A 19768-nucleotide genomic window follows, 5' to 3' on the forward strand; every position below is an offset into this window, starting at 1 on the left:
TGCAACCCGGCGTATTCTGATTTTTTTTTTTAAGTCAGGGAGCACAGCAACAGGGTATTAAACAACATACTAACTCTAAATCAGTCAGTCAGGAGCAAGGAAGACTAAGAAGGAACAAAAATGAATTATTTACGCTATATTATTATTTATTATTTCAAGGCTATAGCCTGCCAATAAAGAAATCAATTGTGAAGCATTTGTGACGCTACAGGCTGGCAGGAGCGCTCAGCATTTCAACAACACATCAACAAAAGCACTTCAATAACATGCTTATAAATTTAGCATTGAGGCTGTATAAAATCTAAAATAATAATTACTTAGAATTACGTCATAATGAAACGAAAAATGCCTTGTTAGGCTATACAGTCATTCTACCGTGCCTTTGAATTCACTTTTAGAGACATGAGTTTGGCAAGTCATTGGTTTGAGGATCATGTGGTGAGCTATGCATGCCTTGTTTGTTCATTTAGCTAGCAGATGCTCTTATATTCCCATACTCTAATCACAGTCAACACACATCTATTTTTGTAACATCAATGTCATGGAATAAAATGTAAGAAATTAGAAAATGCTAGTTTCCCAAATGAAAAAAATGAAGGCTGCTGCAGTGTAAAACAATGAATCGCCTTTTATTGAATTCATTGATGATCAGATACTTCAGTTGTAACTGGTTCTGTTGTGCTCAGTTTTGACAGTTGAGAGACACCTTTAGCACTGTTCCAAGCTTAGACTATCCTCTTAACAATAGCACCTGTATAGAAATCAAAATGTGTCCAGTGCTGCAGAATGCACTCATTTGTTGTCATGCTCTGTTGTGGAGATTTTGCTTGTCTCCAGTCAAATATAATTACTTAGAATTGCATCTGGACAAGAGGAATACCTATGTAAGAAATGTGTTTATATATAAAAAAAATATTTATCAGATCACAAATAAGATGATGGATTAATGCTGTTATTATAATGAATATCTTTTCACCCCCCTTGTCTGTGGTGGTCTGCAAATCCACAACCTTCTGGCTACTTTGCCATGTAGTGTTTACAAAATGTTTCTAAAACTGTATATCTAAGGCTCTGTTCTGTCCTAGGAGTGAGGGTAAACGGCAGGTATGTTCTCTGCCATCCATTTTCATTTCAGAGAGATCCGATTTTCTCCAGGTATTGCTCATTATAAATAACGTACAGTCTCTTAATCATCTGTATAGCTGGAGAGTAGAGCGAGAGAGAGCTGCTTCTCTGCCGCTATACACCTGATTACTATTTCACCTGTATGGCTGAGCCAGGGAGCGCTGAGAGGGGAGGAGAGGAGACGGCCTCACCTCATCCCTTGGAAAGGAGGGGATGGGAAGACCCTCACAGAACAAACATGTTGGGAGGGATGACACCGAGACAGGTCCCGCCCCTATGAGGTCACAGGGAGGCTTGCCTTCATCAGGTAGTTTAGATGGCGTAAGATGGCGCCGACAGATTTTTTTGTTGTTGTTGTGTGTTCTTACATTATTAGACCAGATTTTTTTGGGGTGTTATTACATACAGCTGGAAATAACTTTTGGATATCAGAGCGGCGATAATGCACCAGCATTATGACCAGGAATACGACTTTCCCGAATTGGATCCTTGTTCGTATCCCCCAGGGCAATTGAACTTATCCCAGAGGCTGCTCCAAGACACCGTTGGTGGAGAGGAGGAATATGGAGTGGACTTCTAGTCCGACTCAGGAGGCGTTCACACTATCCACCCCTTATAAGTATATTACTCACTTATGTTCAGTCTCTGGATAATAAAGTAGATGAGCTCAGGGTAAGGATCTCCTTCCAGCGAGACATCAGGCATTGTAACATAGCCATGTTTCTGTAAAACAGAGTGTCTCGGGATATACTGTCCCCGTCCATACAGCCATCTGGGCTCTCAGTACATCGCACAGCCAGGAATAAAGAACCCTCCAGGAAGAATAAAGAACTCTCCAGGAAGAAGAAAGGTAGGGCTGTATGTTTCATGATTAACTACTCATGCTGTGATAACGTACAGAAAGTCATTTTTTTTTTCACCTGACCTAGAATACCTCAATCAAATGCCGACCGTATTACCTCCCAAGAGAATTCTCTTCGGTTATAGTCACAGCCGTGTATATTCCCCCTCAAGCCGATACCACAACGGCCCTCAAGGAACTACACTGGACTTTATGCAAACTGGAAATTAAATATCCTGAGGCCACATTTATTGTAGCTGGGAATTTTAACAAAGCAAATTTGAGGAAAACGCTACCGAAGTTCTACCATCACATTGACTGTAGTACTCACTCTGGTAAAACATTGGACCACTGCAACTCAACCTTTCCAAATGCCTACAAGGCCCTCCCCGCACTCCCTTCTGAAAATCTGATCACAACTCCATTTTGCTCCTCCCTTCCTATAGGCAGAAACTCAAACAGGAGGTACCCGTGCTAAAGTCTATTCAACGCTGGTCTGACCAATTGGAATCCATGCTTGAAGATTGTTTTGATCATGCGGACTGGGATATGTTCCATGTAGGCTCTGAGAATAACATCGTCGACTACATGGATACGGTGACTGAGTTAATCAGGAAGTGTATAGGAGATGCTGTACCCACTCTGACTATTAAAACCTACTCAAACCAGAAAACGTGGATAGATGGCAGCATTCGCGCAAAACTGAAAGTGCGAACCACCGCATTTAACCATGGCAAGGTGACTGGGAATGTGGCCCAATACAAACAGTGTAGTTATTCCCTCCGTAAGGCAATCAAACAGGCAAAACATCAGTACAGAGACAAAGTGGAGTCGCAATTCAACGGTTCCGACACGAGACGTATGTGGCATTGAATATTCAAAACATGCAGTGAAGCCGCTCAATAACTACATCATATCAGTCATCCAACAGATTCCCATTCAGATCAACACACAGAATCATCCAGGGTCAATGCCCTGCTCAAGGGCATGTTGACCGATCTACCACCAGGCCAAAAAATGTGAACCCGAACCCTCCAAGATCCCCCCCCACATTTTCCCCAATAGCTGTCCCTCAACCATTCGAGACCCCTCCCACAGTCCCCCCCAGGAAAAAATAAATAAAAATAATACAATTAATTCCATTCCCCACCCTCAAGAACCCCCCCCAATGCACCAACAACCAAGATAATTAACTAAAGAGAAAAAAGGAAAAGACAGAAGAAAACAGCAAACAACAATACAAATAAAACAAAATAATACATTTAAACAAAGGACATCAAGGACAACTGAAATCATAACAGCAATGCCAACTGTATATGTTTGTGTGCATGTCTGGCACTATTACATGTGTGTGGTCTTGTATGTGTTTATTTGAATGAGTGTGTGTGTGTGTGTGTGTGTGTGCATGTGTACAAACACCTGCACGGCATCAGCCTCAGGCAAACCGGCATTAGTTGTAAAAACACTGCCACTTAGTGTCATTCAAATGTACTTTTTATTATGATTTAGTTAGACTTTTTTTTCTTAATAAAAAACGTATCTTTGACCATCATTCTATCGCTCACACAGCAACTCCGCTCTCACTTGTCTCCAATTCCACATACCAACCCTCAGCTTCCCTCAGCCCATCCCATCTATCTCTGCTGGCCACCCACTTCGGGTTTCTACGCAACACATATCTTTCAACTATACTGTGATGTTTAATGTACAATTTCAATCTATCTAATCAAATACAATCCACAGATTGTGAGTTGAAGATAAATACTTTTCCTAAGAGTATTAGTAATTTACTGACCCGGTCTCTCCAGATCTCCTAACAGTACTATTTCTAGGGTCAATTTTAGATCAATGCTATGCATTTTCAGCCATTCCTGAACCTGAGACCAGAAACAGGCTTCCTGAGGGCAATGCCAAAATGAATGGTCTTGATTCTGTATCCTCAAAACAAAATCTGCAGAGCTTCGATGATTTTATTTTGCAATCTGTATGGCACAGTTGTCACCATCCTGGTCCTCAAATGAAACTGGTATACTTTCCTATTTATGCTATTTTTATTCCTTCGCCAGTTTTGACCCTTTATATTGGGCAGACAGACCAGTTCCCTACCTCCTCCCGCTGCCACCCACCTCCTCCATTTTTGGGGCAATGCTGTAATCAATTGGTTGTACTCTTGGATTGAGCAGACGTTTCCGTACAATTCTGATAACTCCATGAAGGACATAACTCTACCAATCCAATTTACCATATCATTTAAGAACAAAATACCCGTTTCAAACATCTTTCCCATAAATACAGGTATTTTATCAACCAGCACATTTGAGTTCAGCCATAATATTTCTTGTAATATTTGTTCTATCTTTTCAGGGGGATGAAATTGAAATTGTAGCCAGCTCTGCAATGCTTGTTTGAAAAAGAGAGCTCCTTTTTCCAAAGTATCAATTTCAATTAATCGAAAATGAGACATGGCAATCTGCACAAAGGTAAAAAGGCCATTTTTAAACAATGGATGAGCTTTTCTTAGTAATATACTTGAGAACCATTTAGGGTTCAAATAAAACTTTTGAATGAGTGAAGCTTTTAGAGAGAGGTTTAGTGCTTTTATATTTAATCATCTCAACCCACCCAATTCATATTCATTATATAGATAGGCTTGTTTTATTTTGTCTGGTTTAGCATCCCAGATAAAGCGAAATATTTTTTGCTCATAAGATTTGAAAAATGAATCATCAGGAGTAGGCAGCGCCATAAGTAAGTGAGTAAACTGAGATATGACTAATGAGTTAATCAGGGCAATTTTTCCATAAATAGACAGATATTTACCTCTCCATGGTTGCAGGATCTTGTCTATTTTTACACGTTTTCTATTGAAATTCATTGTGGAGAGCTTATTTATATCTTTTGTGATATGTATACCGAGTATGCCTACTTCACCATCAGCCCATTTTATAGGTAAACTGCAGGGTAATGTAAAAGTTGTATTTTTGAAGGATCCAATACGTAATATTGTACACTTATCATAATTAGGTTTTAGTCCAGAGAGTACAGAAAAGTTATCTAGATCTTTAATGAGACATTGCAGGGATCTAGCTTGCGGACTTAATATAAAACTTGAGTCATCGGCATACATGGACACCTTTGTTTGTTTTTAAGCCTTGGATTTCTAATCCTCTAATGTTGTTATTGAATCTGATTTTAATAGCTAGCATTTTGATGGCCATAACAAATAGATATGGTGACAGCGTACACCCTTGTTTAACTACTCTTGACAATTCAAAACTCTCCTGAGAAGTAGCCATTATTTACTATTTTACACCTGGGTTTGCTATACATTATTTTTACCCATTTTATAAGAGAATTACAGAAATTGAAAAAATCCAGGCATTTATAAATAAAATCCAGTCTTACTTTATCAAATGCACTTTCAAAATCTGCTATAAATACCATTCCTGGCTTCTTATATGTTTCATGATGTTCTATTATTTCTAGTAGTTGTCGTATATTATCTCCAATGTATCGTCCATGTAAAAAACCTGTCTGATCAGGATGAACAATACCTGGTCAAACCCTTTTACTTCTGAGTGCTATGCATTTTGCTAGTATTTTTGCATCACAACATTAAGTGTAAGGGGCCTCCAGTTTTTTAGATAGACTGGGTCTTTATATTTGCCATCTGGGTCTTGTTTTAATAATAGAGAAATCAGACCTTCCTGCTGACTACCTGACAAACTACCGTTTCGATAGGAGTAGTTAAAACAATCTAACAATGGAGCTTTTAGTATATAAAAAAATACTTGATATACCTCTACCGGTATGCCATCAAGGCCTGGGGTTTTTCCAGACTGAAAGGATTTAATAGCCTCAGAGTTCTTCCTTTGTCATTTGGCCTTTGCACTGATCTTTGTGTACATTTGTTCATTTTCAATTTTTTTATATTATTTGGAAATAATTCCTTAACATAATCTTCATTCAGTGGGAAAGGATGAGACAGAAAAGAGAACATCTGCCTAAAATGATTAGCTTCCTCTTTGAAAATATAATTCGGAGAATCATAGATGACTCAGTCTTCAGCAAAAAGTTTCTGCAAATTCCTTTTGTTAGCGTTCCTGTATTGGAGATTCAGGAAGAATTTTGTGCATTTTTCTCCATATTCCATCCAGTTTGCTTTATTTTTGTAATAGATTAATTTCGATCGTTCTTGAATAAGTTCAAGTTCTTTTTGTTTTTCCTCTAACTTATTTGGTATCTCTGTAGTATCGTTTTTATTGCTCTCTACCTGTACTATTAGTTCATGGATTTCCCTTGTTGGTCTTGTCTCTTTAGCCAGAAACTGCTTTGTTATTATTGATGAATATTGAATTGAATGACCCCTGAAGGTACATTTAAAGGTATCCCAAACAATTAGGGGATTTGCTGAACCTATATTATACTGGAAAAATTCAGTTATAAATTATTTTGTCTTAGTTCAAAATAAGTTGTCTTCCAGTAAACTTTAATTAAATTTCCAATGTCCACGCGGAAAATCTATAAGAGTTATGTGAATGCCAATTAGATGATGATGATCCGATCGCATTCTGTCTCCTATTAACTTTTTAACCTTTGATGCAAGAGAGAAAGAGACAAAGTAGTTAAGACGACTAGCTTGATTAAGTCTCCTCCATGTATATCTCACTAGGTCGGGGTTTTTTAGTCTCCAAATATCCACTATTTCTAATGTGTCCATAATATTTGTGATTTCCTTGAGGGCACGGTGATGATAGAGTGATTACCTTTACGGTCCATTGAGGTACTTAACACTGTTATAGTCTCCTACCATAATGATTAGATCATTTGTTGCCTGTAAGTTCAATAAATTGGTATACATGTTTTCAAAGAAGTGTGGCTCATCCTGATTTGGACCATATAAATTAATGAGCCAAATCTCTCTTAATTCCTGTAAACAGTATATGTTATATTCCTTTTCTTTTAGCCAATGTAAAGACTGATCTTCTTTTTTTATAATCTGCTAAACCGTTACAATTATAACTGGCTATACTTATTTCAACCCTTACCATAACTAGATACTATTCTCAGTCTAAATTGACAATAATTAGTGCTTGTAAAGTTTCTGCCATCAGAGGTATTATGAAGGTCAAAACTAGAGCTTTCAAATGTCTGATATTTAGAATTCAAGAAATAGGTTCTAGCAATATTTGTTTTATTCCCTTGCCTGTGAGCCAATGCTACAGATGTTAGAAAATTGAGACAAGATGTTATGTGTGTAGCAAATCTGAGTAGGTTGATATTGGATGTGATATAGTGAGAGTGTGTACGATGTCTCTATAAGAGTAAGACTATAATCTGTGATGCCCAAATACATAATAACTCTGCCAATTTGCATGGTTGAGTGTCTATGTGTGCAACATGTAGTGCGTATAGCCTTAATATTCATGATGATAATTGTAATCCATATCGTATCACCATCATAGTTGCATCATAATTACCTTTAACATCATTGAAAAACACATCCCAGCATTTCTGTAGCAATTGACGTTTCACATGATCATGAAAGAGACCTTGCATTACTCTAGAGACGGCTTCACTACAGTACAAATATATTCCATACAATATGTTGTTATTATTCCCCAATGCCCCTATTCTGATATCTTCCCATTGCTTGTTGTAAACATATATAAACTTGTAGACAAATACATAAAAAAGATAAACAAACAATAAACACATGAAATTATAAAACAGTTCTTGATAATAGAGAGAGAGGGAGAGAAAAGAGAGAGGAGAGTGAGATCAGGGATGTATGTATGTATGTATGTATGTATGTATGTATGTATGTATGTATGTATGTATGTATGTATGTATGTATGTATGTATGTATGTATGTATGTATAAGTCTGTATGTGTAAGCAAGCATGCAATTGAGTGTGTGTTCATATCCACTTCATAATGTTCAGATAATTTTACAGTTCCCATACCTTCTTTTTTTTCATAACCTGAAGTCCCTGTAGAATTTAGTACAGCCACGGTGTTATGGAGCTGTCTCGGAATAGCTGTCCATCTATAAAGGGTTTGTCCACATTGATAAAGGCACGCCTACCATCCTTCTTTTGTTGTCTTTGTACCGGATACAGTCTCTTATGATGTTCATTTATCTCCCTTGGAAATTTGTAATTGAGACCGAATTTGGTCCCTTTAAGCTCCCTTCCTCTGCTTTTGATCAGCTCCTTTTGTTGGTAGTTTTCAAATTTTACGATGATCGGTCGGGGACCCTTGGTCTTGTCACTCCGAGCTCCAAGTCTGTGTACTCGGTGGAAAGCCACCTTGTTTACAGTCTCTATAGGAAGTTTCAAGGCGGATTGCATGAATCCTCTGATCGCGCCCTCTGGATTATTGGATGCGTCCTCAGGAATCGCAGAAAAAATGAGATTTTCACGCATGCTACGACTTTGTATGTCTAGTAGCAACTCCTTCATCACCCTGTTTTCCCCGAGTAGACAATCCATGTTTGAATCATGGATTTTTACCTTGGCTGTGAGTGTCTTGTTTTCTCTTTGGAGCGTGAGAATTTCACTCTGGCTGAACTCCAAACTCCCCCTCAGCCCTGTTACCCCCTCACAAAACTTTTCCGTTGTTGCATGGATTCCAGCCAGAGCACTAGCCTCTACCTCAATGGTAAGTAAATCGTCCGTGTCTGTAGATTAATCTGTTTTTCATTTTTTTGTCGGGTTAAAGTTATTTTGTGAGGTGGTCGGATCTTTCCATGAAGCAGTATTGAGTTTATTTTATTTTTACAGGGACTGCATGTTAATCAACGTTTCAGTAAAAATGCCGGTTTTAGCCAGCCGGCTAATTTTCAACAGCAGTCCCTGGGCAGGTTATTAAAAACAATTACAATACAGACAATCAATGAGCAGTGTGCACATGCAGAGCAACATAGGACAAGCAAGACATGGCATGCAGACAGAGCAACATAGAACAAAAAGCAACAAGACAAAATCCATAAAAGCAACAGTGTTTCCACACCTCACAAGCTACAGACAACCGACAACATGGAAAGTGACAATACACAGCTAGGGATTATGTTCACAAATCTGATTGACCTTTCGCCATGTATGTTGTTCCTCCATAGCGTAAAGCTGTTGGTACTTGTTGATATCCCTCAGGATCTCCTTAGTATCCAGATTGGCTCTTTACTGCAACCAGTTGTTTTACGAAAAGATAACAATGAGTCTTTCCCACGACGACAGGTGTCTGTGGTACAGCCAACTAGCACTCGAGAAATCCACGCAAAAAAAAGGAACACATACTTGCAGTCCCAGCCGTGAAGGATAACCGCATCGTGGAATCCTTAGCAACAAAACTTTAGTTCGGATTAAAACCAATTTCATGAAAATGTTTTAATGTAAACAACAAACCGAGTGTAGACAGTACAATGTCCACATCGACGTCTTGCTTCCGGAAAAGCTAAACACCTTCGCCCGCTTTGAAGATAACACAGTGCCACCGACACGGTCCGCTACCCAGGTCTGTGGGCTGTCCTTCTCCGTGGCTGATGGAAGACATTTCAAGTGTGTTTACCCTCGCAAGGCTGCCGGCTCAGACGGCATCCCTAGCCGCATCCTCAGAGCATAAACAGACCAGCTGAATGTAGGGTTTACGGACATATTCAATCTCTCCCTATCCCAGTCTGCTGTCCCCACTTGCTTCAAGATCTCCACAATTGTTCCTGTACCCAAGAAAGCAAAGGTAATTAATCTAAATGACTATCGCCCCGTAGCACTCACTTCTGTCATCATGAAGTGCTTTGAGAGGCGAGTTAAGGATCATATCAGCCTTACCTTACCTGACACCCTAGACCCTCTTCAATTTGCTTACCACCCCAATAGATCCACAGACGATGCAATCGCCATCGCACTGCACACGGCCCTATCCCATCTGGACAAGAGGAATACCTATGTAAGAATGCTGTTCATTGATTATAGCTCAGCCTTAAACACCATGGTACCCTCTAAGATCATCATTAAGCTCTGGGCCCTGTGCAACTGGGTCCTGGACTTCCTGACGGTCCGCCCCCAGATGGTGAAAGTAGGAAACAACACCTCCACTTTGCTGATCCTTAACACAGGGGCCCCACAAGGGTGCGTGCTCAGCCCCCTCCTGGACTCCCTGTTCACCCATGACTGCGAAGACACGCACGCTTCCAAATCAATCATCAAGTTTGCAGATGACACAACAATAGTAGGTCTGATTACCAACAATGACGGGACAGCCTACAGGGAGGAGGTGAGGGCCCTGGGAGAGTGGTGCCAGGAAAATAACCTCTCACTCAACATCAACAAAACAAAGGAGCACGCCCCTATCCACATCGACGGGACCGCAGTGAAGAAGGTGGAAAACTTAAAGTTCCTCGACGTACACATCACTGACTATGTGAAATGGTCCACCCACACAGACAGTGTGGTGAAGGTGCAACAGTGCCTGTTCAACCTCAGGAGGCTGAAGAAATTTGGCTTGGCCCCTAAAACCCTCACAAACTTTTACAGATGCACGATTGAGAGCATCCTGTCGGGCTATATCTCCGTCTGGTACGGACTGCACTGCCTGCAACCGTAGGGCGGTGCGGTCTGCCCAACGCATCACCGTAGGCAAACTACCTTCCCTCCAGGACACCTTCAGCACCCGATGTCACGGGAAGGCCAAAAATAGCATCAAGGACATCAACTACCCGAGCCACGGCCTGTTCACCCCGCTATCATCCAAAAGGCGAGGTCAGTACAGGTGCATCACAGCTGGGACCGAGAGACTGAAAAACAGCTTCTATCTCAAGGCCATCAGACTGTTAAATAGCCATATCTTGCCGGCTTCCACTCGGTTACGCAACCCTGCACCTTAGAGGCTGCTGCCCTGTATACATAGACTTGGAATCACTGGCCACTTTAATAATGGAACACTAGTCACTTTAATAATGTTTACATACTGCTTTACTCATCTCATATGTATAGACTGTGTTCTATTCTACTGTATTTTAGTGAATGCCACTCCGACATTGCTCAATCTATTATTTATGTGTTTCTTAATTCCATTCTTTTACTTTTAGATTTTTGTGTATTTTTGTGAATTGTTTTAGATACTACTGCACTGTTGAAGCTAGGGACACAAGCATTTCGCTACCCAAGCAATAACATCTGCTAAATATGTGTATGTGACCAATAACATTTGATTTGATTTTGAAAGGTCATGTGGTGTTGTCACGTTTGCTCCCTCTCCGGCCTCTAGGTCACCAGGCTGCTCATTATGGCGCACACCTGTCACCATCATTACGCACACCTGCGTGTCGTCAGACTCACCTGGACTCCATCACTTCCCTGATTACCTTCCCTATATATGTCACTCCCTTTGGTTCCTTCCCCAGGCATCATTGTTTCTGTTCCTTTTTCATGTTTGTGTTTCTTGTTTTGTTCATTTATTTATTAAATGTATTCACTCCCTGAACTTGCTTCCCGACTCTCAGAGTACATCATTACAGAATAACGCCTCACCTAAGGGAAGCATCAGGGAATGTATTTAGTTTTTTGGTTTCGGTGGGAATGACGTCGGGTCCAGGAGCCGCTACAGGCTCTCATGCCTCAGACAGATCGCCAGGCTCCTCTGCCTCCGCCGGTTCGTCAGGCTTTCATGCCTCCGCTGGATCGCCAGGCTCCCCTGCTTCCACCGGCTTGTCTGGTTTCAGCCGGATCACCTGGCTCCCCTGCCTCAGCCGGTCTGTCAGGTTCCCGTGCCCCAGCCGGCAACAAGTTCCCGCGCATCAGCAGGGGTGACCGGTCCGCTCCTGATCCCCGGGATTGTTCCCTTTGGTTGGCGTCCTGCGGCTGGATCCAAACATGCCGGGGAGGGAGTACTGTCACGTATTCTCTCTCCGGTGCTCTAGGTTGCCATTCTCCCATATCTCAGCCAGACTGACAGGTTTCTCGCACCTCAGCAGAGGTGACCGGTGCGCTCCTGATCACCGGGATTGTCATTTTGGTTGGTGTCCTGCGGCTGGAAGGGGGTACTGTCATGTGTGCTCCCTCTCCGGCCTCTAGGTCACCAGGCTGCTCATTATGGTGCACACCTATCACCATCGTTACGCGCTGGTGTTACGCGCTGGCGCGCATGTCGTCAGACTCACCTGGACTCATCACTTCCCTGATTACCTTCCCTATATATGTCACTCCCTTTGGCTCCTTCCCCATACGTCATTGTTTCTGTTCCTGTTTCATGTCAGTGCGCTGTTTGCTTCTGGTTTTGTTCATTTATTTATTAAATGTATTCACTCCCTGAACTTGCTACCCGTCTCTCAGCGTACATCGTTACAGGTGTCCATAAAACGACAGATTAACTCTGTGATAGGAGGGTTTAGACAACAGTTTGGTTGCCATGGTGCCCTTATGGCAGCCTAGGCTGATTTGCTCTGCTATTTTATTTTAAATGTTGTTTTTATGTGCATTTTTCTTGAATAACTTTTGTATTTGAGTAGCTAATCAAGTACTGATTGTTTTAATCTAGTAATTTTGAACTTCAAAGTTGAAATTGGTTAAGAAATTGGACTTTCCTGCCATCAACAAAGTGGAGCTAGCTGTTTTCTTTTGAATACCTGCATTGAAGTGTTTCACCTATTATCTCCTGGAGCACTAGAAAGGACAATGAAGTACAGAAATGGGGGACACTTGCAACTTTTACTCAGGAGGATTCCTTCATTGTTTCAAGAGAATTAAAAAAATCCTGAGTATGGAGCTCAACTTGGAATCATCTTGGAATCCTACGGAAAAAGCTAAAATATCGAGGATGGCGAGGCAGTAGAATGAAGTTACAAGAATGAATGAAGAATTCAAAAGTAATCTTTGAATAGTAAATGATGGCGTGTTCAGTTGTTGCATATACTGTACTTTGTTGCTTTGTTTTAAATGGTCAACACTTTTAAACGCATGCCATTGTGTAACAAGCTGAGTCATGCCTCACTGCCTAGTCGTATTAATTGTACAAACTCCTCATGTCACGTATCACCAAGCTTGACAGCCTGGCTATCCAAGGATCTAGTTATCCCTCACCTCTCTGTCATTTTCACCCACTTAGTTTTTAGGACAACCTAGAATATAGATGATCAGCTAATAGTGCTTCACTTTGAGGAGATTCCCTGGTCCTGAGTACCAACCCACACAAGTCATGTAATGTGCCCTTAAACACAAAAGTATGGACATTGAAACCAGTAGATAATGGTAGCGCTGACGTCATCTACATATTCCTATGGAAAATGCTGCATGAAGCCGGAGTATTTGAATTTGAAGTGTGCCATATCGCTGAATGGGGCTGATAAGAGCCCCACAGTGGAGGCGTTATAATACCTAGTGGTCAAACAGGGAATGGTTCCCATAGGGGATTTTACAAGCACTTAAAACAAGGTCTGTGTTTCATGTAGGCTTACCCCGGTGTGACGTTTTGATAACCATGTAAATCTCTCTCGGACAAGTTGACTTTTATCAATATATTCGCCTCTATTTACTCTCAGATTCGAAAATGTTAATTAGCGTCAAAGTAGACATTCAAAACTAGAAATGACTGCAAGCCCCTGCACATAATCTCTAGTTGATACAGTAGTACCTTTGCTAACAGGTATTGTGTCAATTTAAAACTTGCACAAGACAGTTCACAGAATTATCCATTTAAAAAAAATTGTTGCCTATTTATTAATTACTACATTTAGCTAACATTAGATAGTTAGTCCAGAGATTCTACCTTTGCCTGGATTCGGTAGACACTTCCAGATCCTCTTGGCATTTGTAGTTCTTTATGACAGCCACATTAGCAGCTAATTAGCAATTACTTTTGGGTGTAAATACAGTTGGCTGTATTGATAAAAGTCACCTTGTCCTAGAGAGATTTACACGTTTATCAAAATGTCACGCCAGGGTTGTTTCCAAAATCCCCGTTTAGGAGAAATTTATGGTGGAAAAATGATTGGAATCATTCCCCTGTTTGACCTCCAGGTTTTATGGATATTATGACTCTAAGGCAAGGGTTTACAAACTTTTTAAAATTCTGGGTGGAACATCCCGCGCCCCTAAAAAAAAAAAAAAAGAAAGGCAAATAAAAAAACCTTAACTGACATGGCTCCGAGTGGCACAGCGGTCTAAGGCACTGCATCTCAGTGCAAGAGGCATCACTACAGTCCTTGGTTCAAATCCAGGCTTTATCACATCCGGCTGTGATTGGGAGACCCATAGAGCGGCGCACAATTGACCCAGCGTCGTCCGGGTTTGGCCGGCATTGTAAACAAGTATTTGTTCTTAACTGACTTGCCTGGTTAAATTAAAAATAAATAAATGGGCTAGTTGAGAGTCAACCGGGAGCCTCCTCGTAGCCTGCCGGACCATGATTGGTCTGTATCAGCACGTGGTCCTGTGTGATGACAAATGTAGCTGTCAGAATGGATCACTATTTAATTCAATATCTCGGTTTGTAGCAAATCACTGCGGTGATCGAACTCGATTGTAATAAACTAATTTTAGAGCCCAAAACGCCCAGCTAAAACGTTTTGTTTGGCCATTCTGGTGATCGTAATATACATGGGCTTTCTAGGGCAGACCAGGGCTTTTGGCACCAGGTTGCTAAGCAGTAGCCAACCAGCAGAGCTCGTGATTGTACTCTACAAAGCGGACACTGGGGCCTGCATAAGTACGCCTTAACAACCATATGAAGCAAAGAGACTGTGCAGTAGGGCTATGATATAATCAGGATTGTGTCCTTGTTACGCACTGCCCATAATAAAGAGAAAAGTGCGAAGGCAGATCTATGCTCTGAAACTCGTAACTCATACAGTCAATACATGGTAGAATGTGCCGTGACTCTTTGAGTGAATGCGGATAACAATGAGTGTAGACTGAGTGTGTTTTGGTGTCAACCATCTAACACTGATACTTGTAGTTGGCAACACTGATACTATAGTGTCATTTAATAATCTGGAGTATAGCCATGAGGATGTGCAGAAACAAATAACCTTCCATGATTAGCCACAGACAAATCTTAACCACATTATATCCCCATGGTAACATTATATTGTGAATAGGTTGCCTTAATGGGATATCCTGCCGATGTTTGCAATTTGATTTGGAGCTCACAATCCCTTTCATTGTCTCCCATTGTCTCCTGTTCCACAGACGGCGAGGGAGAGGAAGAAGACTCAGGAGCACACAGTGGACGAGGGGCCTTCAGCCATTAGCAAATGCAGTCAAGTCAACCTGGACACGGTGAGAGAAAAACACAACCAGAGAAAGAGAGTGGGAGAGAGAGAATCAGAAAGAAAAAAGACTAAGATAGATCAGGCTTTGGGGCATCATCTAGATCTTTCTAAGCATTAAAATCCAACCACTGCATCAGACCAGCCAGCCAGCCTGGTGATCTAATCAGGGGATGTTCTGGGGTTTAACTACAAGTCAAAGTAGAGCTCAGATGCCAGAGCTGTACTGTATTTGAGACTGTCATTGGCCCAACATTGTGGCGCTGTGTCTCTGTTCTGTAGGAGCTGTCATTGCTGCAGGTAGGCAGGGTTTTCTACCTGTGTCTGGTCCAATGCCCTTGAGTTCAGCGCTCCTCTGACTGAGACCTGTGAGCTACAGCACACTCCTGCATTGACACATAGAGGGATAAGATAGAGAAAGAGACAGGGGGGAAAGATCGAGAGGTGACCACTTTTACGGTCATTCACCCAGCTTTGCAAAAAAAATGTGTGGTAACCAATTTTCACAGCTAATCATTGGAGACAGAGTAGTTTTGGGGCAGTTCTGGCAGTCTATAGTAGATGGGCTATGTGGCAGGTTTATCAGTGTTCAGTAGAGATAGACAGCGAATGGTATGCTCAGTGATGTACTAGTGTAAAGGTGCCGTTTCTCAGGGGAGATATTGCTTTGTCTTCAATGACAGAACAGGGGCAGTCTTCCTCAGGCTTTAGGATTTTTTGGGGATTGACTAGTGGATAGCAGCCAGTCACCTTTGCTTTGCAACAGGGGGCCACCTGTGTGTGTGTCTGTGTGAGGGCCAACTCTGTGTGTGTTTGTCATTGTGATGCATTGGGTGATGGCATAACGCTTGACATTGATTATCACATGCAGTGCCTTCAGAAAGTATTTATACCCCTTGACTTATTCTACATTTTGTTGTGTTACTGCCTGAATTCAAAATGGATTAAATATTTTTTTCTCCCCCATAATGACAAAGTGAAAGCCATGTTTTTATCAATGTTTGTACATTTATAGAAAATTAAATACATGCATATCTCATTTACATAAGTATTCACTACCCTGGGATCAATACATGTTGGAATCGCCTTTCTGGGTAAGTCTCTAAGAGCTTTACAAACATAGCTAAAGTGGGGGAAAAAAGTATTTGATCCCCTGCTGATTTTGTACGTTTGCCCACTTACAAAGAAATTATCAGTCTATAATTTTAATGGTAGGTTTAGTTGAACAGTGAGAGACAGAATAACAACAAAAAAATCCAGAAAAACGCATGTCAAAAATGTTATAAAATGATTTGCATTTTAATGAGGGAAATAAGTATTTGACCCCCTCTGCAAAACATGACTTAGTACTTGGTGGCAAAACCCTTGTTGGCAATCACAGAGGTCAGACGTTTCTTGTAGTTGGCCACCAGGTTTGCACACATCTCAGGAGGGATTTTGTCCCACTCCTTTGTGCAGATCTTCTCCAAGCCATTAAGGTTTCGAGGCTGACGTTTGGCAACTCGAACCTTCAGCTCCCTCCACAGATTTTCTATGGGATTAAGGTCTGGAGACTGGCTAGGCCACTCCAGGACCTTAATGTGCTTCTTCTTGAGCCACTCCTTTGTTGCCATGGCCGTGTGTTTTGGATCATTGTCATGCTGGAATACCCATCCACGACCCATTTTCAATGCCTTGGCTGAGAGAAGGATGTTCTTACCCAAGATTTGACGGTACATGGCCCCGTCCATCGTCCCTTTGATGCGGTGAAGTTGTCCTGTCCCCTTAGCAGAAAAACACCCCCAAAGCATAATGTTTCCACCTCCATGTTTGACGGTGGGGATGGTGTTCTTGGGGTCATAGGCAGCATTCCTCCTCCAAACACGGCGAGTTGATTTGATGCCAAAGAGCTCCATTTTGGTCTCATCTGACCACAACACTTTCATCAGTTGTCCTCTGAATCATTCAGATTGTTCATTGGCAAACTTCAGACGGGCATGTATATGTATTCTTGAGCAGGGGGACCTTGCGGGCGCTGCAGGATTTCAGTCCTTCACGGCGTAGTGTGTTACCAATTGTTTTCTTGGTGACTATGGTCCCAGCTGCCTTGAGATCATTGACAAGATCCTCTCGTGTAGTTCTGGGCTGATTCCTCACCGTTCTCATGATCATTGCAACCCCACGAGGTGAGATCTTGCATGGAGCCCCAGGCCGAGGGATATTGACAGTTCTTTTGTGTTTCTTCCATTTGCGAATAATCGCACCAACTGTTGTCACCTTCTCATCAAGCTGCTTGGCGATGGTCTTGTAGCCCATTCCAGCCTTGTGTAGGTCTACAATCTTGTCCCTGACATCCTTGGAGAGCTCTTTGGTCTTGGCCATGGTGGAGAGTTTGGAATATGATTGATTGATTGATTGCTTCTGTGGACAGGTGTCTTTTTTACAGGGAACAAGCTGCGGTTAGGAGCTCTCCCTTTAAGAGTGTGCTCCTAATCTCAGCTCGTTACCTGTATAAAAGACACCTGGGAGCCAGAAATCTTTCTGATTGAGAGGGGGTCAAATATTTATTTCCCTCATTAAAATGCAAATCAATTTCTAACATTTTTGACATGCATTCTTCTGGATATTTTTGTTGTTATTCTGTCTCTCACTGTTCAAATAAACCTACCATTAAAATGATAGACTGATCATTTCTTTATCAGTGGGCAAACATACAAAATTAGCAGGGGATCAAATACTTTCCCCCCCCACTGTATGTCCAATCAAAAATGTAACTAGGCCACTCAGGAACATTCAATGACGTCTTGGTAAGCAACTCCAGTGTGTATTTGGCCTTGTGTTTTAGGTTATTGTCTTGCTGAAAGTTGAATTTGTCTTCCAGTGTCTGTTGGAAAGCAGACTGACCCAGGTTTTACTCTAGGATTTTGCCTGTGCTTAGCTCTATTCCATTTATTTTTATGCTAAAAAACTCCATAGTCCTTGCCGATGACAAGCATACCCATAACATGATGCAGCCACCACCATGCTTGAAAATATGAATAGTGGTACTCAGTGACGTGTTGTATTGGATTTGCCCCAAACATAACACTTTGTGTTCAGGACATAAAGTTAATTTCTTGGCCACATTTAGCCTTATTGCAAACAGGATGCATATTTTGGAATATTTGCATTCTGTACAGGCTTCCTTCTTTTCACTCTGTCGTTTAGGTTACTATTGTGGAGTAACTACAATGTTGTTGATCCATCCTCAGTTTTCTCCTATCACAGCCATTAAACTCTAACTGTTTTAAAGTCAACATTGGCCTCATTGTGAAAATCCTGAGCGGTTTCCTTCCTCTCCGTCAACTGAGTTAGGAAGGACACCTGTATCTTTGAGGTGACTGGATGTATTCATACACCATCCAAATGTATAATTAATAACTGCATCATGCTCAAAGGGATATTCAATATCTACTTTTTTAAACCCTTTTACCAATAAGTGAACTTCCTTGTGTAGCATTAGAAAAACTCGATCTTTGTGGTTGAATCTGTGTTTGCAATTCACTGCTGGACTGAGGAACCTTGCAGATAATTGTATGTGTGGGGTAGGAAGTCATAAAAAAAAATTGTTAAACACTATTATTGCACACAGAGTGAGTTAATGCAAATTTATGAATACTTATTGAACCAAGACATTTCAGCTTTTAACTCTTTATTAGTTGGTAAAAATGTCTATAAACATAATTCCACTTTGACGTTATGAGGTATTTTGTGTAGGCCAGTGACACAAAATTTCAAATGAATCAATTTTAAATTCAGGCTGTAACACAACAACGTGGAAAGAGTCAAGGGGTGTGAATACTTTCTGAAGGCACTGTGCCTAGTACAGCTTGTCTCATTCAGCCCTACATACTTACACAGTGGAGGAAATTTGTCTCCTGAATACAATGACATTTGTGTCACTCATTGTTATCTTATTGACTTATCAGTTTGGGGTTTCAGGTATGTTTTGAGAACCATTCTCCACTTTTAACCTACTATACAAGACAATCGATGTCCTCAATGAATGATTTTAGATTTCGGTTTGCCTCAGTTCATCCAATATTGTCAACTATAGCAAAAAGCTATTCCATGCAGGACTCTTTGGTCTAGTTAATATAGTACCCACCCTATAATCTATGATAATGTATAAGAGACCATGACTCTGAGAACAAGCCAATCTGTCTACCTAGTCTCGATCTAAGGTCGTGGTAAAGGAGACATTTAGTAAAAGGTATGGACATAGATACAATCTGCAGATCCTTCACAGAAATTGGGATAACAACTCCCCCTTCCTCTGGCCATATGTCTGTCTACTGCCACCTGCGGGACAATTACAACACCTACAGAAGAGCCGAGACCGATTGATCACACTATCACATAAAGCTATGACTGAAATATGTTTTAGAGTCCAATTTCCATTGATCTAGATTCTACAAGAACAATATGTCCTTTGACAATTGAAGGTTTTAGGCAGAAGCAGTACTGATGAGGTTATGACACTCTATAGACATCTTGTGTTGAACTGTTGTGTGCTGTAA

General features: G+C 41.2%; 1 protein-coding gene across 3 annotated transcripts in view; it reads left to right on the forward strand.

The window, feature by feature from the left end:
• Positions 1–19768, forward strand: part of LOC115151856 (fatty acid 2-hydroxylase) — a 44301-nt gene that overhangs the window by 14608 nt on the left and 9925 nt on the right. For all 3 annotated transcript variants that reach the window (XM_029696153.1, XM_029696155.1, XM_029696154.1), the window contains one exon: positions 15151–15240. In XM_029696153.1, coding sequence (XP_029552013.1) covers positions 15151–15240 — 90 coding nt within the window. The remainder of the gene's footprint in view (positions 1–15150; positions 15241–19768) is intronic.

Source organism: Salmo trutta, chromosome 17 (assembly GCF_901001165.1).
Source record: "Salmo trutta chromosome 17, fSalTru1.1, whole genome shotgun sequence".
Taxonomy (NCBI): domain Eukaryota; kingdom Metazoa; phylum Chordata; class Actinopteri; order Salmoniformes; family Salmonidae; genus Salmo; species Salmo trutta.